General features: G+C 36.1%; 1 protein-coding gene across 2 annotated transcripts in view; it reads left to right on the top strand.

The window, feature by feature from the left end:
- The window catches only part of cpne5a (copine Va), a 141,666-nt gene that overhangs the window by 96,414 nt on the left and 17,589 nt on the right, over positions 1-27,663 (top strand). For both annotated transcript variants that reach the window (XM_030138231.1, XM_030138230.1), the window contains 3 exons: positions 23,695-23,741; positions 24,115-24,296; positions 27,145-27,272. In XM_030138231.1, coding sequence (XP_029994091.1) covers positions 23,695-23,741; positions 24,115-24,296; positions 27,145-27,272 — 357 coding nt within the window. The remainder of the gene's footprint in view (positions 1-23,694; positions 23,742-24,114; positions 24,297-27,144; positions 27,273-27,663) is intronic.

Raw genomic sequence — 27,663 nt, 5'->3', positions numbered from 1 at the left:
CTGACCCAGTGATTCATCATAATTTCACTGCAAATTATTTGATTCTCACCAAGATAAAAACAAAAAACAAAAAACAAAAAGACAAGCTTAGATTTATTATTATTATTATTATTATTATTAATAATAATAATAATAATAATAATAATAATAATAATAATAATAATAATAATAATAATAATGGATTGGATTTCTACAGCGCTTTTCAAGGCACCCAAAGCACTTTACATTATTGATCCATTATTCATTCACTCTCACATTCACACTCTGGTGTTAGATAATGTATCTTGTTTTAAGAGTTAATTTCTTATTTTAAGTGTTCATGCATTGTAGACATGCTTATTTCTAGATTTAACAATCTTAACTCAAGAAATCTTGTCAAGTGAAATGATCTTTCTGCATGGACAGATATTTCACTTGTTTTGAGTACCCTTTTCTTCAGATTTACTGTTCTTATTTTGTTTTTAGACACCCCTTTTTTGCAGTGTTCTCCCTTGTCAAAGTTTCCCTGATCCCTATTCTTGTCCATGTTGCTGTTTCCAACACATCACATTCATTGGCTAATGTTCACTTCTTGCCTAATCCCTCCCACCCAATGACAGTTCTCATTATAATTAGATAATCTGAATTCATACCACTTTGTCTGTCAGTGGTCAGGTTGTTAAGGCTGGTGTGGAAAGTTGCATCTACCATTTTAGTGACACTTATATTATTAACAAGTGTCCTGATTAAATTTCCTGGTGAAGGTGTGAAGACCTGAAAAACATTTAAAAATGAATTATATTTTGTAACATGCATGAGTTCAAGTCAGACATTCAAGTCTGGTTTAACCAAGTCTTACAGTCAGGTTTAGATTGGACTGTGAAGCTGGGCTGACCCAGGCCTTTAAGGGGTCAGTGCTTCAGTGATATGTTCTTTTCAACCTTACATTATGACTACTGTGTCCATCAACACACAGAGGGGCTGTGACCTGGTGTTTGTGTGAAACAAACCCCGACTAGACAGAAGCCAAACATTCAACTAAAACCAGAAGAAAAAGAAACTGACAGTAGAGTGAGCAAATGTTTCTTAGATAAATATTTTCAAAATAGAATAAAAGATGGGAAAAATGTCAAAATTAATTCAAGTTGTGTTTATTAGAAGCAAGAAAAAAAAACAGTAATTGGAGACAAACTTCATATTCTCAAACTGCACTGGAAAAAATCTAAATCTTACCAAGTGTATTTTTCTCATTTCTAGTCAGAATATCTCATCACACTTAAAATAAGACCTAATCACCTTAAGAGTAACTTTTCAATGAGATATAAGAACTTATTTTTAGACAATAGATCTTGAAAATCTTATTTCAAGAAATCTTCCCAAGATAATTTTCTCTTGTTCCACTGGCAGATTTTTTTTTGCTTGAATTAAGCAAAAAAAATCTTGAATTAAGCAAAAAAAAAATCTGCCAAGTGAAAATTATCTTGTAAGATTTCTTGAAATAAGATTTTCAAGATTTGTTGTCTAAAAATAAGTTCTTATATCTCACTGAAAAGTTACTCTTTAGGTGATTATGTCTTATTTTAAGTGTGATGAGATATTTTGACTAGAAATGAGGAAAATATACACTTGGTAAGATTTAGAATTTTGCAGTTTGAGACCTTATGCAGGTGGTTTCACTGTTAGGAAGGAACAGATTGTGTTCCTGGGATATTATGCAAACCGTTCTTTGAAGTCATTACAGGTTAAATCTTGCTGGAATGTCTTATTAAGATAAAGTTAGATATATTTTTTCAACTTGACATGAAAACTTCTGAGGAACAGAAACTAGTGTCAGAGAAAGTTTTACTGTCTTCAAATCCTTTTGCTGCAGTGTGGACTTTCATCAAAATGGACTGAGTATTTAAGTATACTTAAGTAGTGATTAAACCAATACTACTAGTTCATCAGGTCTTTAATTTGATGTGAGCGTTTTTTGTTTTTTTTTTATGATTACCACTGACATGTCACCAAAAAGGACAGAACTTGCTTCACTTATACCATCTCTGCTCTAAAGTCTGCAGAATTACACACCAGTCAAGAATACATACTGTAAGATTACTGTGTTTTTAGAATATTTGTCTTTTTTTTTCTTACTTTGTAAATCATAGCATCACTTCAGCTAAATTTTGTGTTATTTTTGTTTTATTATGTAACACCCTGATCCTTGTTTTGGTGTCATTTCCATTCATGTCTGATTCTTAGCAACATTAACCAAATAGACTTAAAAAAAATTCTTGCTGTTTCTTTGAAATGGCAAACTCCTAGTTCTACTGTAGTTATGATGAAACTGTGTAACACTGGCATGACTGCAAACTCGGAGGCGGAGAGACGAACAAAATGCATACTGAGTTTACTGAGCTCTTCCTGAGGTTTCACCAGTTTATTCAGAAATGTTGACAATAGCGAGTGTTGCAAATATTGTCGACATGCCATCGCTATGACTAATACATGGAAATACGGTTGAAAGTGAGTAATTTTAGATTTAATTCAGTAGATTGAAGTGCATTAGTCGATCTCCTCTGACTCATTCTCTCCTGCTGTCCATCGCAGCACAGCTCTCGTCCACATTCCCCTCAGTGTTATTGACTATCGTTACTGAGTGGCACCGAATTTTCATATGTGAGTAAAGTATGTCTCAAAGGACACAATCTTGTCAGCAGCCACAACTGAAGTGTAAATGAATATGAATGACTATGATAAAATATGGAGAAGATCTGAGAGCTTAATTAAGGGCGGACAACCTGTCACATATGGAAATGCTTCTCTGTGGATCAGTGACTGCCCTGGTTTTAGCTTTCTGCTGCTTGGCTTCTGACGGCTGAGTGTCCCAGATCTGTCCCATTGGTCTCTTTCTAGCTCACAGAAATGGACACACACACTGCATAACTGTGTTTTCTTTTTTATCTTACTACCTGTTCCCCTCTGCTCTAATTTGTCCTGGAGTCACTGTACAAAAATAGTCACATAGGGTAAACTTAAAGAAAAAAATATACAACTCATAAACATCCACAAAGTCCATTTAATAATGTACTGTATTTACATGCATATCAATGTCCTATTAATATTTCAGTCATTAATTTGTTTTTTGTGTTCCTCTTATCATTTAATATTCACCAAACCCAGATAAATAGTTTAGAGCTTTGAGTAACCTGAATATGACTAGTGGGATCTGCTTATACTGGGGCATGTACCCACTGTTTTTACTTAAAATACTCTGTACGCAGGCAAACTTTACATGACATTTAGAAGGAACAGAGCTCAAAGACAGAAGTGAGAGGTAGCATTAATTACAAAGAAACTAGACTAAATCTTTTGGGTTCTGATAAGCTGCAGAAACCCCAGTGTAATGAAAAAAATGAAAGACAAACAACCCACAACACAACTTCAGTTGGTAAAATGATAAAAAAAAAAAAAAGGTTTAAAATTGAAATGGTTTCAAACAAATTGAAAACCACACAGCAGCAGTTTCATTAACCTGTTGATCAAAGATGCTCCCATGAAATATAATATCCAGAATTCTAGCAGATGGCTTTAAACACAGATATGCTTCATATGCACAAAACAGAAAGCAAAGCTTTGATAAAAACAGGACCACTGCATGAGTTAAGTAAAGTTTTAAGAAAATCTTCCTGCTACAGATAGAGAGCTTCCTGTCAGGTTGTCGGAAAACAGCAGCTTTTTAGAGGAACATTTTGGATTTAGTAAGTAAAAAAAGAAAGCAACCCGAAAAGTGTTTAATATGATTATTTCTCTTGATACATTTGGGCAGATTCAGCCCGACCTGTTCAAACTGAATGAACTTTGGTTTGTAAAGTGCCGCCTACATCTGTCTGATCTGAAAAAGCTCTTATTCTGGGAAAATAAGCTTTTGCGGAAAGGTGACCCTTTACTTAACTGCAGTGTTAAAATCATTTAGGCTGTAGTTAATCAGTTTGTTTCAGTGATTTAGTGTCATATTAAAGCTGATTTGGCTCATTTTGATATAAAAATGTCTTTTACTGCAGCCTGTTACATAAAGATGTTCATTTTCATATGAAACAGTTTCAGTCAGATGAGGGAAAACGTACTTCATAACGCTTTTAGACCACAGAGATTATCCTGTTAATTAATCTGACCCAGGTGAGGGACTGAAGTTTTATGCAAAGTGGTACTTGATCTGCTTCTTTTTTTTTATGTTAGAAACTCAACTTTTTTTTTTTTTTTTTTTTGCGTTCAGCTGGATTTCTGAGAGAAGGAATCATGACAAAGGCAGTGGAATCCACTCTGAGGTCATGCCATTTGAAATTTCTACAAGAAAATTGCACGTTCAACATCTGTTTCCTCATAATTTTGTACAAAGTTGTTTTATTTTTTAATTTTTTTGTGAATTCTATTGTCATTAGTCTGCGTAATGTTTTCTTTGAGAGGCGCTTTAAACAATGAGAGTCCTTGTAAGTACGGATTCTCAGAAGAGGCTGTGGAATTAAAAACAAACCATCGAAATGTGACACATGGTTTGACAGTTGTGAGGGACACAACCTCACACAAGAAGAGAAAACGAGACACAGCTAAGGCTCGCTCTGTTCTTTTCTCTTTTCATTTTGTTCCGCCATTCTGAAATAAATTCTTCTGCAGTATTTGTCACAAATTAGGAGCAAAATCCCTGCCACAATACACAGCACATATGAATATTTACGTGCAGCTCTTTTATTTCCTTCTACTCATTCAACTGTGCTGTCAAAACTAATTTGACAGTGATTCATTAATGTAAATATTCTACATGCATTTTGAACTCATTAATTTAAGTAATTGAGTGAGTTAATGAGCCAACACATAAAATACCCAACCTTTTAGCTTCAAAACCTCACGCATCTCTGAATTAACTTGTTGCATTAATATTGACTCAAATGATCATAAAGTTTTTATTTATTATATAAAGTTTTTATTTATTTATTATTCTTTAAAGGGCTTATATTTATCATTGATTTCCCGGACTCCAACAGTCGGGGGAGTTGTATACCAGAAAACACTTAAGACTACCAAAACCATCAACGAGTCAACACCGTGTATCCACAGACTGTATCACACACTGAGTAAAGTACAGAATTCATTGATTAATGCAGTGTTTTTCAACCTTGGGGTTGGGACCCCAAGTTGGGTCGCCTGGAATTCAAAGGGGGTCGCCTGAAATTTCTAGTAATTGATAAATAAAAAAACCCAAACAAACGTACTAATAAAAAATATATGGTGAGTTGAGAGAGACAATCACAATACAGAAAAGACAAATTCTGAAGCTGAAACTGAAGCACTGCGGTACTGTTTATCTTTCAAATGTTCATTGTGGTCGGTTTCAGATGCTGCAGCTCTTTCATAATTCATAGTTTGAGTTCTTGTTTGTTCAGTATTAATTGTCAGCCTTGTAAATCCAAGCTGGACTGACTGTACATATCCTGACCAAGGAAAATGAAATTCTCACTTTGTGCAGTAATCTACACCTGGCTTTTCTGCCTCCATCCATAATAATATACATTATATAGCTGAAATGTTGTCTAAAACTAACATTTATTTGCAACATAGTATTGCAAACAATTACATGATCAAAAACAAATGAATTTTAGCAAAAAAAAAAAAAAAAAAAAGTCTCAGTTTTGAATGTCGGGGGTCGCCTGAAATTTGTGATGTTAAAATGGGGTCACGGACCAAAAAAGGTTGAGAACCACTGGATTAATGCTACAGACGTCTATACGATAGTATTATCAAATTTTCTCCTTAAAATATTAAACTCACAGCTGGTTGTTTTGCCAGTTAAAATAACCCTTGGTCTTAAAATTCTTACATAAATTCATTTTGTCAGCTGATATTTTACATTATAGCTCTGTTAGCTTAGCTCTGTTTTTAGATGAAAAAACAGCAGCAATAAAACAACAAATCACCTCCGTTTTCTATTTGTTTTGTTTTGTCATTATCTGCACTAAAAATCTGTTTGGAATCAAACAAACAAGGTCAGAAATGTCACAGTTTAATCTGAACCGTGGATCAACAAATAGCAAAGATATTAACATCCCATAATAACTTTATACCTTCATAAGCCTCAAAATCAAACTCACCCATGTAGATGAAATGCTGTGATTTCTATATCAAACTCCTTTTCATTTACAGCTGTGTACAGTGGTGAAAACAACTGTTTGTAGCTTTTAACACTTTGTCACTTTCTTTGACTCTAAAAGTTCTTTCTTAATGGTTCTCATCCCATATGTTCACTTTCTGATGCTTTGCTCAAAGGTATGGTTGTATTAGTTTGCCTCCCCATGGGAGATCAGCAGTGACTCACTACTCCCTCTAGTGGTCACACAAATCCATTCCATTCATATCTCTATGATTCTGCATAACTTCATGACATTTTATTCCAAACTTCAATGACACTTTTAAGTTCATTCGTTCATTCACCCTCTGAATGTTTGTCCTTGAGAAGGTCGCGGGGGTGCTGAAGCCAATCCCAGCTACCTATGGACAAAGGTGGGGTTCACCCTGCTTCATCACAGTTCATCACAGGGCTGACATAAGCCCCCTTTAAACAGCACTTCTGTTATGGGAATACTTCGCCTTTATTCCGGAATTACTGTGTAAATGAAATGGTGGGATCATTTGGTCCCACCTCTGTCACGGCTCTGGCAGTAGTAACAGAGCCATGATAAAGGTGGAATCAGGATTCTGAAATACAATACAAAAGGAACACCTTTCGTTCCGCAACCGAGGTGTCATTTTGATGATGTATTGCGTGTGTGACCCCCATGCTGGGGGGATTTAAAACTGAGCGTGGGCCGTGTACAGTAAACAAACATATCAACATGACCAGAAAGATGAACTGGGGAGACACCAAGATCCGTGAACTGTTGTCACTTTGGGCAGAGGACTCTATCCATGCTAACATTTGTGGAACGATGAAAGACTCCGGAGAGGATAGCAACACCGCTATGCTCGGGGTATTTCCGACGTGAAAGTGTTACATCACACTATACACTGCACTGCGTCACCGCCCCTTTGATTCCAGAACACAGGTCCGCTGTGTAAAAGTCCAGCCTGTCTCACCTCTGTTAATCCTTTGGCTGGGCTTGGAAATCAGTCAATGGTGGACAAAAGGTGGGATGACCATCTCACCTTTTCTCCGTGATCTCTGTGTAAAAGTGGCTATATAGAGACAATCACTCTCACATTCACACCTGTGGGCAATTTAGATTAACCCTTCGCCCAAAACATAGCACTTTTAAGTTATATTTTAATATTTTAAAGTAAAAAACTGCATGTAGCTCCTTTACTTTCATGTGTCCAATGAGGGGCTTTAGTTTGTCAAACCTGTTCCGTTTCTTAACAGTCTGCTCACATACTCTGCCTGAAAAATATGACTTTAGTGAAACAGGCCCTGCACTCTTGTGACACTTCATCTTTGCTGTAGCTAATGTGATATTTTATTTACCTGATTACTTTTGAAAACATGTGTCCTTGTTGCAAATATTTCTTCCATCAAACAGTAAAATGAATGAATGCAGGAGATCTTTCAATCAACATTTCTACATGAGTAACTCATCAAAAAAGAAAAAAAGCATGACATGACTGGCATCTCATTTCAGTTATAACATGAATATAGAAATGGAGTCCATTCAGAAATATGCGAAGCCTCAAAGAAAAATTAAGCCACAAGTCACGAAAATGAAATTGTAGATGTCATAGTCACATATAAACTACTTTACATAGAAGGATGTGTAACAGATGTTACAAATCAGTTCAAAATTTGATTAAATTTACTTCTATGTTGATTTTGGATTTGACACTTGCTAATTTCTGTTCTATTAATTTTAATGTGGTTCTCTCTTATTTAACCCATAAAGACCCAGTCCTACTTTTGTGGCAGTTCCCAAATTTTTTTTTTTTTTTTTTTCTGTAGATTTATCCTTTCTTAAGTGATTTATCATTATATTATCCTCTGTATTTTGCTTTTTTTTTTCAGAGAAAATCATGTATTTTCCTGTATTTAATTTACTGAGATGTTTATAAACCTCAGAGTAAATTCAAAGATCATTATATGAAAACAGAAAACTGAAGAAAAAGTAGCATTTTTATCATATATATATATATATATATATATATATATATATATGATAAAAATGCTACTTTTTCTTTATATATATATACTACTTTTTATATATATATATATATATATATATATATATATGTGTGTGTGTGTGTGTGTATGTGTGTGTATATATATGTGTGTGTATATATGTACATATATATGTATGTGTATATATATATATATATATATATATATTCATATATATATATATATATATATATATATATATATATATATATATATTCATATATATATATAATTATATATATATCTCAATTGAACATATAAGCAACTGTCTCCATCCACTGTCATTGATCCAACTCCATGGGTTTTACTGGTGAATCAATGTTGTAGAAGATGACAGTGTTTCCACGTTCACTACAGAGCATCTGAACATCCAAATGGGTCATATTTGATGACCATGAAAAGATGACAAACTGTATTTTGCATCAATTATTTACAAGTATTGATAGGATTAGTGGATCAACAGGTATTAAACAGTTTAGATCAGTAGATGGTCTTGGTCAACAGTATCAGTTTGGGTCTTTATGGGTTAAAAAAAAAAAAACTCAAATCAATCAACTGGATTTCACAAAACAGAATTCCTACTCTATTCTGTTTTATGAACTATATTTTTGGTTTAAAGGATATGGACACTGATTCTTTTACCTGGTTATAACTGACGCCATAATGTGCAGAGTTCTTTTATAGAGTTGAGTGTATATTTTTCCTCCTTTGTATTTTCTTCTGAACTCATTGGTTTCATGTCCACACATCTGTACTCTGAGTGTCTGCATTTGTGTTTTGGCCTGTGGGGGGAATCACCTTTCCTAGACCCTGCAAATATGTGTGAATTGGAGCTTTTATCCTGGGGAGAGGCTCCAAATTTCACAGAATATTCACAAAATACTGATAGAAGGTTTTCTGTCTTTTTTTGAAAAAGAATTTGCAGCTTTTCTCTCCTTCCTTTGTCTATGGGTGAACTGAATGTTCTTTTTCCTTCAGGTCAAACTACACTATTTCTGTAACATTAATTTGAAAGATCATAGATAACATATACTATCTGTGCACTGCTGTAACCAGTAACCAGATCTTTGGCAATGCACCAGCTGTGGTAGCTCAGAGATGTGTGACATCGCTGCATAAAAATGACTTGCACACATCAAATGTCTGCAGTCATAAATAACCTCATTTATTGCAAAAGAAAAAGAAAGACAATATATTACATTTAACAGAATCTGTGTCTTGAGCAGATTGCATGACAGACTGATGAGGAAAATAAACAAGATTGCCAAAGCTTACAGGGAAGGGATAAAACAATAATCATGCTGATTATCCATGATGGTGAAAGATTAAGTATATCCACGGAAAACCAAACAGCAGACGTGTACAGGGCGAAGAAAAAAAAGAAAGAAGTGTGAGAAAATGCCTCTGAGTCTCAGGGAGCTGCTGTTTTGGTGAATTAAAACCCTCCTATAGACTCCGGTGTTTCTCAGCAGTCTTTGAATGTGGGATTTACGTATCCTCCTGCGGCCAGTCATTAAGTTAGGTGAGGTTTATTTGTGTAACCTTATTAACTTTTTCTGTCTCTGAGGGCTTCACTGCACCCACGTTACAAAAATAAACCTTAACCTTTATACTGGAGATGATGAAAACTCAAAACAAAACCTCATTAGAAATTTAGAAGAAAGAAATTTCAGATTCCCTAATGGATTGGTCAAACAGGCAGTGTATGCAGAGAGTCTTAATTAAATAATGTATGTTGTCTGACTACACAGGATACACATAGGTACCATGTATGCTCAAAGTCATAAATATTGCAAATTCTGAGCAAACCTGACCAATAACATGACATAACAGTGACATTAAGGCGTGGATGGCTTGTGACTTTTTACATTTTAATGAAGATAAGACTGAGGTTATGGTTTTTGGTGGTGCAACTGGATTCTCCCCAGTACAGGGTGTATCAGAAAAAAGTAGACTCAGAAAAAGCAACATAAATCCAAAATGCTAAGACATTTTGAAAATCTGGTCATGTGTGTTTATTGACCATGTGATTCTCCTTTGATTGACACCAGTGTCCTGGGTCAGTTTTCATGCTTCAGTGAACAAGGCTAATTTGAATTGTGCAAAATAAAAGAAATTTGCACATGGAAGTGTATGGCCCTATCCCAATTCACCCCTTGGCCCTACTCCTTGAAACGGAGTTGCAAGGAGTAGGTGTTGAAATATTCCCCTTTGAAATGAGACAACCCTTCAAGACCTGTTCATCAGCAGTCATCGATGCCGCTATAAAACGATGCGACAACTTTGTTTGCTAAGAATTCACCATACCGTCAGCAGCTTTAACCATCTCTGTTGCATGGGTTTTGGGCATCTTTTTGCGGCTATCAATCGCAAGCCGCAAAAATGTGGTCTATAACACACTGAAACGGCGTTAAATGGTCAATCAAATGATTAAGTTGTTTACAAAGAAAACGCATACATATGTGTGTTTCTTTCATCACACCAATCGCTTTTCCATTGACCCTCAAATTCCACAAATATAACTTGTACATAAAAATTTACCTAATGGAAAAAACGACAATTTCGCCAAAAGTCTCATTTTTTGATTAAAAGTTTTTGCGCTGACAAGAGGTAGTTTTTCGGGTGTAGCGCAAACGGTATATCACACAAAACTGCAATGGAAAGACCTTTTTTCACAACTAGAGTCAGATGAATTAAAAAAATGGATGTTGACATACGTTACAACAAGCAAAGAAGAAGAAGAAACATGTCGTGGTATGTGTGGACACACCAGGAACCCAATCATATTTTAATTCAGTACGAGACAGAGGGGTAATATATAATAGCAATGAATATATCTGTAAATCAACACCATATTTACGTTCGTCGCTATGTTTATGGAATGACTTCTCATGTCATCTCGCGAAAATAAATAAACAAATCATCCCATTTGTGATTTAATGGAAAAAACGACATTACGCACCTCTGTTTTTTCGACATTTTGTAAATATCAGTAAAGTTTTGCACAGATGTCCAATGGAAAAGCGACTACTGCTGCACTTTTTAGTGCACCTCCATCTTGCCGATGAATCAAAGAGTATTATGGGAGATTTCTCATACCCCTCCGTTCGTAGTGTGGTTCTGGAAAATCTCCATATCGAAGGCTATACAGTCCTCCCCCTCAACCCTTCCCCTCTGATTTTTTGAGAATTGGAACAACCCTACCCCTTCACATGAATGCGCAAAACGGAGGGGTAGGGCTAAGGGGCAGGGGCCAAGGGGTGAATTGGGATTCAGCCTAAGGGTTAATATGAGATCTGTCGCCATGGATGACAAGTTCCATTGGTTGGAGTTTATCATGACAAACGCAAGAGGTTCATGCTGTTATTGAGTATTCTTTAAGCTTGTTTTGAGCTGACCATTTGAAATTTGAAACATTTCAGTCAGCATACGGAATTTATTGCATCATCTGGGTGTTCCCACTTAGTAATTTCATTTGTTAGAAACAGACCAATAACCACTGGAAATATCGGCCTCAAAATTGCATAATTCATGGGTATAAACTTGTTCACATTCTGTGCATTGGCCTTCCTGTTCATCTGGATGTCCATGTGGTTTGGTAGAAGATGGTCAGACCTCAGTACACACCCAGGCAGCGAGCTTTCATGGTCACCAAATATCATCTTATCTTATCTTATCTTATCTTATCTTATCTTATCTTATCTTATCTTATCTTATCTTATCTCATTTTAACTTACTTTATCTTATCTTATTTTATCTTGTCTTGTCTTATCTTGCCTTAACTTACTTTATCTTATTTTATCTTATGTTGTCTTATTTTATCTTGTTTTATCTAATCTAATCTAATCTAATCTAATACATGGCGATAAATCGTTTAGAAACGGGTGAATGCAGAGGATAAACCATTTGGAAGTTACCACAAATAAAAAAACGTCTTTAAGGGTTAAGAGTGTCTAAAGAGTCTAACGTCTTAAGTTTTTGGCCATTTTTAAAAATTGATTTCAAGCAGACAGAGTAGTACATTTAAAGTCCTTTTTTCCCCATTTAACACAGACAGAAATAGACGGAAGGAATAAATCCTGAGACCGAAGACTGTAACTGCTTGTACTTTTTCTGACAGGTGTAGTTTCAGCAGCACTAAAATACATTTATAAATGAGAACATGCCAATGCTTCCATCTACGAGTAGACAAGGCAGAATATAAGAGACGATCAGACAACAAACAGTGATGAGTGAGGGCTTTAAAGTACATAATAAACCTCTGAGTCTAGAGCATGGTAACCCATCAAACCCATTTATTTTTCTTCAACTCTTAAAAAGTCATTGTTTTGGGTTAAAAAGTGTGAACCAGCATTAAAACCAATTATTAACCCATAAAGACCAAAGGGGGCCTTTTGTGGCAGTTCCCAAATGAATTTTCTCTGTATTTAACCTTTCCTAATTGATTTATCATGATTTATTATAATATTATCCTCTGAATTTAGCTTTTTTTCCAGTAAAAATCATCTGTTTTTCTATGTTTAATTGGTTGATCATGTAGATGCTCACAAAAGCTCAGAGTAAATTCAAAGGTTATTATATAAAAACAGAAAAAAACTGAAGAAATTGTCACTTTTTCAGTAAAATATAGCATTAACTGGACATAAACCCAGTGTTTCCATCCACTGTTATTGATCCAACTCCATGGATTTTACTGGTGAGTCAATGTTGTAGAAGAAGATGGTGTTTCCATGTTCACTACAGAGCCTCTGAACATCCAAATGGGTCGTATCTGATGACCATGAAAAAGATGACAATGTCCTTAATAATATACCAACCATTTACATCCAAAAACAATTCTATATTTTTTACACATCAACATGCATCTTCAATAGTCACATGCCTGTAAAAATAAGAGCTGTGAAGAATTTAGAGCAGATTTATAAAAAATGGCCAGAGGTTGGATTTATTTTCATTTTGGAGACTTCAAGCTGCCAACTTAAGCCTGACTCTGACCAAAGATTTACAAAAAAAAAATAAAAAAAATTCACAACACTGCTGGGAAAAGTTGCAGCAGTGAAAACTGAAGGCATCACCAGCAAATGTGGATGTCAAGTTGCCAATGGCTGGTTTTAGAACACATAATGTATGTTTTTTTCAGCATTTACGCATTGTAGCTCACCTGCCAAGAAGCACAGCATTATAACCAGCTGTTCCCTTGGTGAGATTCTGTTTCAGATAGTTCGTATAATTTTTTTCTTATTAGAGCTGACACCAACTCCTCTAAATGACATGACGGCTCCAGGAATAGAAATAGGAGAATCACATGGTTTTCTCCTTTTTTTTTTTTTTTTTTAATAATGTTTTGCTCTTTCATGAATACCAGAAATTCAACTGTAGTGAGTAACTCATTACCTCTGTCCTCATTCATATTTTAAGACACTACAAATAGTATCCTGCTACTAAACAGCCTAAAAAGCTGGCAGTTTCAATAGAACTACAGAGAGTTGTTGCTATGGAAACGACGGGCTGTCTCATCTAGTTGCATTGGTGTGAACTGGTAGGTTTTCAGCTTATCTTGTTGTGACTCTTTGGTCCGAAATGGGCTTCAGATAAATTAAACAAGATAAATAATCAAAAAATAAAATAAAATTAACTACCTTGCACCTAACTAACATCTTAGAGCTATGTTACCATGGTAATAAACTAACCAGTGGTACCCAAAAGGAGGAAAACATAGGTTGTTATTTTTGGTTTGTTTGTGGTTTAATAATATAGTAGAATAAGAATTGCAGTGGACTATGGACCTTGGTGGAGGACTGCGCTCTCTGAGTGTTTCTTTTGTGTTTAGGATTACGGTGTTGCTGCCAGATCAACATGGGCAAAGCTAATGTATATGCATGTGATGTGATCTGGAAACTCATTACTCTTCTCTTTATAGCATTAGTCAGGAGCAACGGCATCTCCAGTGCAAACCTCCCATTACCACAGATGTTCTCTGTGAATGAATGAGCACAAATAGGAAAGTAAAGATAGCAGGTTATAATTATGTGCGCAGTATCGCTCAGCTTTAAAGAATAAATGAACAAACCATGATCCGGTTTGATCATGTGAAATAGCTTCATGTATTAGTTATAGCTGTGGTTAGATTAAAATCCTGAAATGATTGCAACAATGTGATTTATTCTTGATAGATAAAGTGTAACTTGGACTCGGTATGTAATCATTGCATCAGGTTAAAGGTGATACTAATGTGTATGAATAGGAATAAAAAGAGAAACACGTCTGGAAACTAAATGATTCCTTTATGGACATCAGTGTATGAATCAGAGCCTACACACACTAGTCAGAGTAAAGCTCCTTTAAGTATTGGATTTGAGTTGAAATCCACTTCCATTCACGTCTGTAAATACACGAGTTTCAATTTGTAGGCTCTGGTTCAAGATGCCATCAGTGTTTAATCAGTGGACTACTTAGTTTTGACTTGGCATCTGTACTCGCTCTGTGACTGAAGTGACTACACAGAATCGTGTCCTTCTTCGACTCATGCAAATGTGTAAAAGCCAAAAATAAGTTGAAACTGAACGACTGCCAACGCTGACGTTACGGCAGATGAGAAATGTGAGAGGGAGCAGCAGGCTGAATAAAACTGATCTAAAATACAAATTGAAATTTTAGATCTTCTTCTTCTTCTTTTCATGTGTGTTGCTTTACTGCTTCCTTTGTAACAGGTGATGACTAACACGACACATGACTGAAGTGAAGGGCAAAAAAAAAGCAATTTCTTCAGACACATTAGCACATCTTGAGCGATATCACAGTGAACTGGTTATTCATTGATTTTCATTGTTGTTTAATTGGGCCAAAGATACTGTAATTAAAGTCCAAAAAGCCACACGCTGCTTCTTAAACCAAGAGAGTAATAAAAGATTCATATTCTTTTCATCGCATACGGAAAATATTTCTTTTCAAATCAAATCTGCAGTGAGATCAGCCATGTAATGGCTTGTGTGGAGGCTCCATTGTGGGGAGATCTTATTAAGGTTTAATAGTTTCATCCCAAAATACCATGTTGTCCTGAAATGGAAGACGGAGCGGCTGTTGCCATCTTACATTTAGATAGACTTTGTGGTCAGACTGCAGCATGACATTTTTACAGAGGCATATCCTTTTCTTTTTCTTTGCTTTGAAAACGCCTGAAAAAAAAAAAAAAAACAGGAACCTATTTCTATATTTTACTGAATTCATAGTGGTTTGTGTTTCCTCCAGTTTGCAGAAATACAAGAAAGAGATTGTATTAATGTGAAATGATTTTGGATATTGTGTGCTTCACTGCAGAATTTTGCATTTTGCGATTTCCTTTCTCATCTTATTCTGGGTCACTGTTGGTCATGCTCATGTTTGCTTACAAGGAAGGAAAAGAAAAACACTTCACTTTAAATTTGTGCATGGGATCTGTGCATTCAGTTGTTTGCAGAGAACTCCCCGATAATAGATTTTTGTGACAATTTCCTGCAGTCTGAATCTTTCCAGACAAGCACTCGGTGACCTTTGTTTTACCGCTGTGCTGTCGCAAACTGCTTATTATGCTGTGTTTCATTTACGCAGGGAAAGTGTGCTGATTTCTTCATCAATACCGTCTGTATTTGGCCGTTTTCCAAATCACATTTATGATGAGACTGTGGGAGGACTGTCAGTGAATTCCTCTGTGCACTGTTTTACACTACATACAGTATCCCACCCCAGCCAGATTGCCTAGACTGCAGGGATTTCACTTTACAAAGCCTGCTACCATATGGTGTTTATCTAGCTGGTAGAGAAAAGTCATCATGACATCCATAAGTTTGTATCTATTTTAAACTATTGCTGCAATTCAAGGTGATTCACACACTGGTTGAGGAACTGTCACTTTAGAGGGAACAAAAGCAAGAGAAGAGGAGACACTCAGTGAGTTAGTGGTGATATAAAGGGACAGAAAGAAGAGCCCTGGAGAATTATTGGACTTCCAGTTCTGAAGGATTTGTACTGAATCGGGTTGCAAGAGGCCATTTGGAAGCTGGTGTCAGATTTATGCACTCCTGAGCAAATATAGGAAGTGATGAAGGTGCATTCAATTGCCCATAGAGTGATATATCATTCAAGGAAGTGCCTAAAATAAAAAAAAGACTTACAGATGACTTCCTGCTCTAAAGGACTACAAATTGGATGATTTCAGAGGGAGATTTCAATAAATCCACATAAAAACTGCTGTACAGAGTCAGATAAAGGGATAGTAAGGGTGAAGAAAACAAGCCATATGTCTAACTCCAATGCTGGAAGGGGAACAAAGCATAACAACCCTGGATATAGTGAAGCAGCAGCTAAGTCTGAGTCACTGACACCAACACAGTTTGATATTTTCTCACAATCACCATATTGTAAAAATGTAATGAATAGAAACAAACCTACTTTTTTTAGGCCCTTTTAGTTGTGCATTTTTGATACTCATCATGGAGCTGCAGCTGTGTCCATTGGTAATGACAGTATTTAGAAACAGTTTGAAATGATTTGTAGTCATTAAAATAATTAAAACTCCTGATCATTAGGTTGATATCCACAAATTCTTAATTTTTCTTCAGTTTCCAAATGTCGGTGATGAAAACAGTGAAAAAACAACCTCTGCTGATTTGCAGTACTTATTTTATGAAATACTTGGTACATTTGCCTGACAAATGACAAAACAATCTATTGAAGAATTAACATATTCATATTAGAGTTCTCATATTATATACTAGAACAAATTCATCAGTCAATAGAATAATAAATGTAACTTACAATTAAAAACAATGTAATAATTTCTGCATCTTCATTTGTGTTTGTTCCAGTTTTGTGGGTTAATTGAGTTGTTATCTAATGAGGTTTTGTCATCACCAGTATTTATCAACAGGACTGAACAAAAACTACTGCTTCTGGTTGAAAGGCAGGGAATGGGCCAGGGACCACAGGGTGGACTTTTCTCTTTATTACCTGTCAGTGTGTTGTCTCCATTATTAAACCATAATATCACAGGAATAGTTTGACAGAACCAGGTCAAATGTGCACAGACATTGGACTGGACCCCAGGGTGACCTAATCACTGAGTTTAGTGGTCAAGGGTCAAGGTCAGGGTGATCTCATCAAACACATTTTGTCCAAGACAGCGTGTATTCAATAAATTACATGAACAGATTATGATGTAAGTAGGCATCCCATTGATTTTGGGGGTCTGGTCAGATGATTTGCCACCAGGTTCAGACCTTTGTCACCATGGTAACAGAAAATTACGCCAAGACGATAAGAGTGCTGCATCAGGTGTGGATTCAACATACTGTGCTGCTGAGATGTGCACGGTAATGTCAAAAATATACTAGTCTTCTCTTTATTTATTACCCTGCCCCCCCCCGAAGGGGAGGCAAGGGGTATTGTTGTTGTTTTTGGTTCGGTTTGTTTGTTTGTTTTTAACACTCTAGTAGCAAAACTATTGGTTGAATTCATACCAGATTGGGTTTATAGATTGCCACTGACCCAGAATAGATCTGATTATATTTTAGGAAAAGTAGGTCAAAGTTCAAAATTTTTTATGAATTTTTAAATTATTTTTTTCTCCCATTTACTTATAATGGGTAACATTTCAAATATCTATAAAAACATCAATTTTGTTTCAATTTACTTCAGATGTGGCACATATAAGGCAGTTGATATGCTGACATCAGCACACGCATAGACATGATGACATCAGCTGGATTGATGCCAAAATAAGCGACAATACATGCAAGGGGCGGGGTTTGTTGTGCCTGGCACCATTTGTTATATAAGGTTTCCAATGTCCTTAAAATGGGTCAGAACATTTTTTTAACTGTTCTATTAATATAAGCAATGACTACGTTTAAGATAGTTATGTTTTGACAGATCAACCTGTGCCTGGACAAGCTGAGGAAATCGACTGAACAGCAAAATCAGAAGATGACAAAGCGTACTAACAGTATCTTACTAAATCCTTTTTCTGTTGTGATCACTGTGTCAGAATTTATTTTCCCAGTTCGAGCTTCCATTTGCTTTGTAACTTTAAGCCTTACGTAGTCCACTCTAGTCAGTACTTGTTAACTTACCAACATCATACAAACCCAGAGAAGAACAAAGTTTCACAGCACTGTTCTGTTCTGGGTCCAAAAGTTGAAAATACAGCATAATCCAGGACAACCATTCTTTGTGGTCTTTGTGTTTGATGTAGCCAGAACATAAACATGTCATAGCTGAGAGGAGACCTGTTTGACTCCTATGGGACAAATGGCTCAGCTCCCTGAATAAACTTAACTCCTGCTTTGTGACAACACTTGGCTTCATAACAGTCTGTCTCTCACTGTGATGTCTAACATCTTATCCATACACTAACAACCCTTTAAAGTATTTAAAAAGGAACAATTTTGATAGTTTTATGACCGCCTGAGTTGTTGCAACAGGCCAAAACCATTCACAGATACATGACGCCAGCCACATCTACACTTTTGTGCCTTGTTTCTTCTTTTTACTGAAAATAATCACAAATACATCAAGAATTAGGCAAAAAAAAAAAAAAACAACTGTTACGACATAAGACTGTTTGTGGTTAAAGGGGTTGTATGTAGTATTGATTTTCCCAACTCTCACCAGCAGGGGGAAGTGGTGTACGAGAACACACTAAACTATCAACAAATCAGAGCCACATGCATCCACAGACTGTGTCACTCACAGAATAAAGTATGAAGTTCATTGTTTTACATACATCTGGATTATAGTATCATCAAGTTTTCTTCTTCAAACAAAAACACACTGTCATATAATCTTCACATTCTGGGTCAGCTGATAGTTTACATTATGTTTGCTCAGCTCTGTTTTTAGACAGAAATCAGCCACAGTAAAACTACAACCACCCACAGCAACACTGTGAGGGAACCAGCACTAGCCTGGCCAGCCATCCGTTTTTCTCAATGAGAAATTCATCTGGATTCGCAGGGCTTCAATCCAAATATGAAGGCGGGACTAACAGGCGCAGAGTAAACCAACCACAGATAAGATGGACGTGACGCTTTGGTCAGAGGCACTTAAAAATACAGGGTGTAATCTGTAATTCAGCCTTATTTTTGAATCAAGTAAACAACCAACAGCAGTTGTAAAGAGATTTGTGGACTTAGAACTGACTTTGACTCGCAACAAAAAAAAGTCAGTGTGTATGACGCATTGCAAAACGCCCGCCCCCCAGACTTGTGATTGGTTCGGTATAGAATAGATAGTGCATATTTCACAGTGACTGGCCCAATTCCAGACTGTTTTCTCAGTACTGAATACACTGAGAAAACCAGATGGCTGGCCAGGCTAAACCAGCAGAATGACTCACTACTCCCTCTAGTGGTCATATTAGTCCCCTTGCCTGTCAGTGTGAACAGATTCAGTGCTTATCTTTACAGTTCAGTACATTGGTGTCTTCTTCCTAACTTCAGAGTTTTTTATTCAGAGCTTTTATTCTTAAAAGGGTCATATTTTGCTAAACCCACTTTTATTAGTCTTTGGTACATTTATTTGTGTATTTGGGGACCGTAATAGTTCAAAAAGTTTGAATTTGAACCCTCCAGGTGCTGCAAAGCTGTCTTTATATTCATTTTGGAAAAAATCGAGTGGATTTCTACAACCTGTTTTAATTCCGGCCTAATTTGTTACATCTATAACTAGTTACATCACGACATTTGCACATATAAGGTCAAGACTTCTGATGTACATTTCTCTGAGTATGACATAATTGTTTGTCAGCAGCAGGGGTTATAGTCCATACTGAAAATATGTCCAAACTTCGAGCCAACTACCTAAAATGTTCAGTTGTTGGTTGTATTAACGAACACAAGTGGCTGAACGGGACAGAGCAGCACAGTCAATATTTTGGAGGGGGTGGGGTGTGAAGTGGCTCATTTACATTTAAAGGGCCAGCGCTCAAAACAACCTTTCTGGTGTCATTACTCAGAAATAGGGTTGAAGATGGACCTGTGGAGTTTAATGAAGAATTCAGACCCAAGCAGAGCATTTACAGTTTATGTAGACCACTGGGAAATGTTTTGAAATGCATAATTACATTAAAAAAAAAAGCAAAATATCACTCCTTTAAATACCCCCACGGGTTCTACATGTGGTGCTTTTTATGCTATTGTGTATTCATGCATGCTGTACCGCATTTGTCCAGCAGTCACCACCAAAGCATTCTGGGTATAGCAATGTGATTGTAAGGGTATTGTACTCCAAAAGGACTAATATCTCCCAAAACACTGGTCCCATCTACTTGCCGTTTTCACTAGTCTGTTCCTTGTCCAAAAATACATAAGTATGCCAAACTGCAGCAGTCAGCTCTTTCTGGATTTTGTGTGAATCCCAAGACACACACATGCACACAGAGGCCACTTAGCTTTTGTAATATAGATGAAAAGAAGAGTGGACTTGACCTTGACAGATGTCCGTATGCTCATGTTTTTTCCTAATACTATTGTGTTTTTTTTTTTTTATAAAAGAGAATATCTTTATAAATCTGCTAGAGGTCAGAGGTCTGTATTTTACTCATTTCAAATACGGTGAAAGACATGGGTGATGCCGTCTGACTGCAGAATCAAGCCTCTCCTCTCTGATGATGGACTGAATAGTCTGATGTCCTAATTGGCCTTTTGATGGACAGTTTTCTTGTGGCCATCTCTAGCGTTCTCCACTGTACTGAACCATGACTGGAGTTCACTGCCTGATTTCCACTGTGAAATAGTTGAGCCTTCAAAACTAACTCAAGAAATCAGTTGACTCTTTTAAATTGAGGCAGCTTGCAATTGTAACAATTTCCCTTTGTGAGCTGAGTGGTCCAACTCAATGCTGATTAATGAGCTGGGGTCAGAGTCGCCCCTGGAGGAAGCACCATTATCTCTGGTAGCGTGCATGTGGGAATTTCTGAATGAAGGTGAAGTCTGCAAAGGCAATCAGTGTTAATCGCAATGAAAGGGTGCACACTTTGATCTGAGCTCCCCTTTCTTTCACTCTTTTGTTTGTCTCTTGGGAAACAGGAAAAACCAACAGAGACCAGTTAGACCATGTTTAGTTTCTTTTCAAGGTTTTTGGCCAGGATTATGATCTCATGAAAAAAACATTCTCCCTTGTTTTTCGTACATTTTGTGAGACAGTTTTTTATCTGGCAAAAAACAAACACATTTTGCAGTGGTCATGTAACAGAGAAGTAGAAGAAAGGCAATACCGATGAGGAGGTAACCAATACAACATTATGAATATGTATGACATTTTGAGTATAAATATTCACAAAAAAACAAATTAAGTACTTGAAATATCCGGAATAGATGCAGAATAGTGGGCCTATTTTCTTTTTGCTGCTCTGATGCCTTGTTAATAGTCATATCTTTCCTCAGCATGATGTTCAGTCAAATCATTAAGCCAGCTGCAGCATCTCATTATATGTTTATGGAGACCATTTGGGAAATTACTCTGCCTTTTTTTTTGTTTTTTTTCTTTTAGGTTTTGTGGAGAAAGATATTATCATTTCTGAGTCATTAAAATATACAGATTTAAATGTAAAATATGTGGAGGAAAAAACAGGCATGTATGTGAAGTATTTTGTTGACTTTTTGACCATGTTCAACTGAAATGACCTGAAACTGAAAAGCGAAATTTTATTCAGTGCATAACCCATTTTATTTGTCACCCAGTCACTGGTGTTGTGCCTTGCCATAGATTAAAATGGCTGTGTTTATTTGCATTTTCTATTTGCAAAAAAAACACAGAAAAACCTTGAAATTGATTAAAAAGGTGAATGCAAATGAGTGCAACATAAACAGATTTAGGGAATAATTAGGTGTATCTGTATGTGAGGAGACTGCTGTGAATTAAAACAGACACGAACAGAAATGCTGGGTTCGAGGCAAAATGATTATGAAGAGCTACAGAAACATGATTGACAGAGGTAAACCTGTGGAGTGTTAAATTCCTAGGTCATTAGGTTTGTTGGTTTACAAAAGTTATTATAACTGCACGTGTAGTCTCTGTATCAAGATCCAATATGGATATATGTGAAGTATTTACAGCAGTAAAAACAAGTTTCAAGGAAAAGCATCTTCTATAAACCAAAGAGGTAGCATTTAGTGTGACCTCCCTTTGTACTTAGCATGTTTTTAACCCTTTTATTCAAAAAAATATTAGATTTACTGCATGAATTTTCTGGTGTTTTATGCCAGTTTTATTCAGCACACATCAGATGTTTCTAACTTTGTATTGCCTCTTGCCATGGGGTCAGAAGTCACACTAAATACTGACTTTATCCTTAACAATCCATTTAGTTCAGTTTTTTGTTGTCTTTCAAGGCTGTGCACATATTTCTAGTATTTTCTTGTTGTATCTGAAGAAAAGTAAAGAAAAAGTCTCAAAATAATCTAATTTCAACCCTGCACTGGAAAAAATCCAAACCTTACCAAGTTTATTTTTCTCATTTCTTGTCAAAATATCTCATCACACTTAAAATAAGACATAATCATTTAAAGAGTAACTTTTCAGTATAAGAACTTTTTAGACAATAGATCTTAAAAATCTTATCTCAAGAAGTCTTACAAGATCATTTTTACTTGTTCCATTGGCAGATTTTTTTGCTTGTTTCAAGATTGTTTTTTTGCTTAATTCAAGAAGAAAAATCTGCCAATAGAACAAGTGAAAATGATCTTAATAAGATTTCTTGAGATAAGATTTTCAAGATCTATTGTCTAAAAATAAGTTTTTATATCTCACTGAAAAGTTACTCTCTAGGTGATTATGTCTTATTTTAAGATATTTTGACTAGAAATGAGGAAAATACACTTGGTAAGATTTTAATTTTTTCCAGTGTGCAACTCTTGTGTATTATTGTATGAAACACTACATCACTGGGACATTTTTAAATCATAATGACTATGACTAGAAATGCAAGCAAACATGCATCAATTCAGATTTTTTTTTGCCAGTTTCCTGAAATTTTCAACACTTCTGCTACATTTGGATCAAAACTCAGCTAATGTAATGTGAATAAAACTGTGATACACTACATTTACAGATAATCTCTGTACATAATTACGTCAGACAGATTTCCTCTGAAATAGTGATAAACTAAGTTTCATGATCCCACACTTCTTCATCAAACTGTGTATTTTGTAATTGTTTCAACAGAGGAACATGTAGCAGCATCAGTCACGTCCAGTGCATTTGTATGTTTGATGATTAACACGTGGCAACATGATTCATTTTAAGATAAAAGCTGTGTTAGACCGTGATTGCTTGAAATGGAGCCTTTACCAACACAATGAGGAAACTATAAAACCACTGTGAAAGTGAAAAATAATGGTGTATTATCATCCTTCTTTTGGTTTCGACACACCTCTTCTCTGATTAGAGATAGAGCAGAGAGCGCTGTGAAACCTGGGAAACCCTCATTATATTGTACTGACTGCAGTGAGTTTTCCTGGCTCTCTTTTGATAACGCCTTCCTCTCTCCTATTCATGTGTTTCAGGACTCAGATTCACTTCACAGTGGCCATTGATTTCACTGCATCAAATGGTGAGTGTTTCGACTGCTATCGCCCTGTCTCGGTTCTTTTTGTCTGTTTGATGTGTGACTCGCCCCTTTTCTATGAATCAAAGTAGAATCTGGATCCTTCTCCTAAATAACATTTGGCCCGTGCATACTGATTCGACTGAACACAGGAAATTAATCCTTCCTGATATGCACATTTATTGCTGGGTGTTCAGATTTCACTTTGCAGTAGCGATCATAATATTGCTGAATCTCAGTATTACTAATAAGCCGGTCATAAAGCCACGGATCTCATTCAGAAATCCAATCCGGCCCGTTGCAGCTGTCAGTTCAGTCCAAGTCTGTGAGTTTTTGTTTTCTTTTGCATCACTGAGTCTGGCTTCTCTTGTTTTTTAAGGAAATCCGTCCCAGTCTACTTCACTCCACTACATGAACCCATACCAGATGAATGCCTATGCCATGGCACTGAAGGCCGTGGGAGAGATCATCCAGGACTATGACAGCGATAAGATGTTCCCCGCCCTCGGATTCGGTGCTAAGCTGCCCCCTGACGGAAGAGTCTCCCATGAATTCCCCCTGGTGAGCATACAGTAATGAAGTGTTTTTCAACCGTGGGGTCGCCTGGAATTCAAATGGGGTCACCTGAAATTTATAGTAATTGATACAAATAAAAACTTACTAATAAAAATATGTGATGAGTTGAGAGAGACAATCCCAATACATAAAAAACATGACAAACTGTGAAGCTGAAACTGAAGCACTGTGGTACTGTTTATCTGCCAAATGTTCATTGTGGTTGGTTTCAGATGCTGCAGCTCTTTCATAATTCATAGTTTGAGTTCTTGTTTGTTCAGTATTAACTGTCAGCCTTGTAAATCCAAGCTGGACTGACTGTACATATCCTGACCAAGGAAAATCAAATTCTCACTTTGTGCAGTAATCTGCACCTGGCTTTTCTGCCTCCGTCCATAATAATATACAGGGTGTCCCATAAGTCTCCATACATAGGAAAAATAAACGTTTCTTGACATAAACCATTTTTACCTCCGCCAAGGAGGTTATGTTTTTGCCAGGGTTTGTTTGTTTGTTTGTCTGTTTGTTTGTTTGTTTGTTTGTTTGTTTGTCTGTCTGTCTGTTAGTGTGCAACATAACTCAAAAAGTTATGGACAGATTTGGATGAAATTTTCAGGGTTTGTTGGAAATGGGATAAGGAAGAAATGATTACATTTTGGTGGTGATCGGGGGTGGGGGGGCCCACTGATCAGCCTTAGCGGAGGTCTGCGCTCTCCGAGTGCTTCTAGTTATTTATATAATATGCTCTATATGACTGCCATTTTGTCGAGAACACATTTCAATGCGTGTCCTCCACTGCTGAAGAACTATAAAGAAGAAATATAAAGAAATACATGTTAGAACCATATGTATTATGTCTCCTATGTATGAAGAGTTATGGGACACCCTGTACATTATATAGATTAATGTCATCTAAAATTAATTTTTATTTGCAACATAGTATAGCAAACTATTTCATGATCAAAAACAAATTAGTTTTAGCTGAAAAAAAATGTCTCCGTTTTGAATGTCTGGGGTCACCAGAAATCTGTGATGTTAACCCTTTCACGCATGAATTATGAGAACCTTAAGATTTTTTCCTGAGTGTTTTTATTCCTCCTTAAGTATTAAAAAAAAACAATGCAATTGAAAAAAAAAAATGTATGAACTTATTTTTCATGGAGTTGCAAAAATGTCCATTCAGCTGGACACCATGCATTTAATTTTTGAAGAAAAGAAACATGTATTTACTGATATACTGCGTGAAAACTATGTAATAAAAATATGTTTACTGCTGCTAAGCCAATGTTTTGTCACATTTTAACATTCTCTAATAGTAGTTATTACTCACTTCATGGAGATAATATGCAAAAAAAAAAAAACTTTTTGTTAAAAAAAAAACAAAAAAAACCCAAAACTGTCAATTACAGTCTAATAACAAAATCAAGCAATTTTTTTTTACACTTAAACATATCACTGCAGATTACCGTAGGTGTGTAAAGAACAGCAAATTTACAATAATGGTATGAATTGCAGTGTGATGATGCATAAGTGTCCACTGTGTTGGCTGATATGGAACTAAAACAACAAAACCTGTGAATATACAAAAGAACAGCTGTAGAATAACTGTCCACTGTAGTGAGCACTATGCATGAAAGGGTTAAAATGGTGTCACGAGCCAAAGTAGGTTGGTAACCACTGCAGTAATGTAATGTCAGACATATTCCACACTGTTCATCTACATAAGTATGACGTCTCTTCCCACCTTATACTTCAACTCAGTACCACCTCTTGGTTATGTGTTTATGTTCTCCACAATATGTGCTAAACATGTTTTCATATGTATGGATGTATGTGTTTTCAGATGAATTTTGCAACACCACTGACATGTATGATTCAGGATGAATACATTTACCTTTTATAGTGCAAATTAGGGTCTCTGAGGCTGACGGATTCTTAAATCAATTTGGCTTCTCTCAGCCAGTTAATGTGTTCTGGCTGCTGTGTGGTACAGTCTAATGAGGAGTCTGTCTACTGGCTTTCGTCTACATCACTCTATTTCCATTAAAATTTGCGAATTAAGATTCATCTCACCAAATAATTGAAGCCTCATTCTTTAATGCTGTAGTCTAGTAAGTTGTCTTAAAAGTACCAATCGGAGCAGGCATATTTATTTTATGAGTTTGGCTCCGAAATGTCGTTTTAGCCAAGAAAGATTTGCTTTGAAGCTGAGTTAGACAAGATCGCCTCCTGGAGAAACCCCAGGTCCCTCCAGCTGCTTGTTTATTCAAAGTCACTCCTTTCCTAAAACTTCTAGCATCTTTGGATAAGAAGACTGAAATGGATTTGTATTTCTGTTCATCCAGTAAGGAGACCCATGAGTATACTTAGATAAACTTTGACCAGAAGAAATAAAAACAAATTAAGATGCTTTTTTTGTGGAAATGATGGAGGTCAGCATGTCAGTTCCCTATCCTGCACTACACCTGGTACAGTGTAGTTTACTCTATTTAGGCTATTTTTTATTCACTAGAAATACATAAAGAGCCAAAGTTATAATAAAGGAATCAAAGAATTTAAACTCTTCTAAATTCTTCCCATATTTCTTTTGATTTGTTGCTTTTTCTTCGCCATATCTGATCATAATATAAATACTTTGAACATAAACTGACTGTGAAAATAATGACAGACTTTTTAGAGAACAATAAACACAGCTCCACTTTTTGTCCTAATTTAGACCAGAGAAGTCCTAGATCTAGTGCAGAATGTAAAGATAAAACATAGGAAAGAAGCTGAGTGTCACAGATTAGACAACAGTCTGTGCTGTAACTGGATTATCAATAATAAATGCTGCATTCTGTTGTGTTTTTCCCAGAATGGAAACATCGAGAATCCGTACTGTAATGGTATGGAGGGCATCCTCGAAGCTTACCATCAAAGCCTTAAGACGGTTCAGCTGTATGGACCGACCAACTTTGCTCCTGTTGTTAATCATGTGGCCAGGTAAAGTACTTACACATCCATCCTTCCCAGTGTGGCTCAGAGCGCAGCTGTCCTTTCATTCAGAGTCAATCTTTAAATAATCTTCAACAGGCAGACGGGCTGTCAGCGGTATTAGAATAGTGAGTGATGAGTAGAGCAGAACTAACGAAGGCAAAATACGTTCAGTCAGTTCACAGCCAGAACTGGATGAATACAAATGGCAATACAATACAGACATACAGTAAGTGTCCTTAAATACATACAGTTCAGGTAGTATATACCCTGTAGAACAATAATAATAGTAATGGATTAGATTTATATAGCACTTATCTATGAACTCAAAGCGCATACAGTGGATCCATTATTCATTCACTCTCACATTCTCACTCTGGTGGTGGTAAACTACATCTGT

Source organism: Sphaeramia orbicularis, chromosome 7, assembly GCF_902148855.1.
Source record: "Sphaeramia orbicularis chromosome 7, fSphaOr1.1, whole genome shotgun sequence".
NCBI lineage: Eukaryota > Metazoa > Chordata > Actinopteri > Kurtiformes > Apogonidae > Sphaeramia > Sphaeramia orbicularis.
Note: the sequence above shows the minus strand (reverse complement) of the source record. Positions and strands in the feature narration are given on the sequence as shown.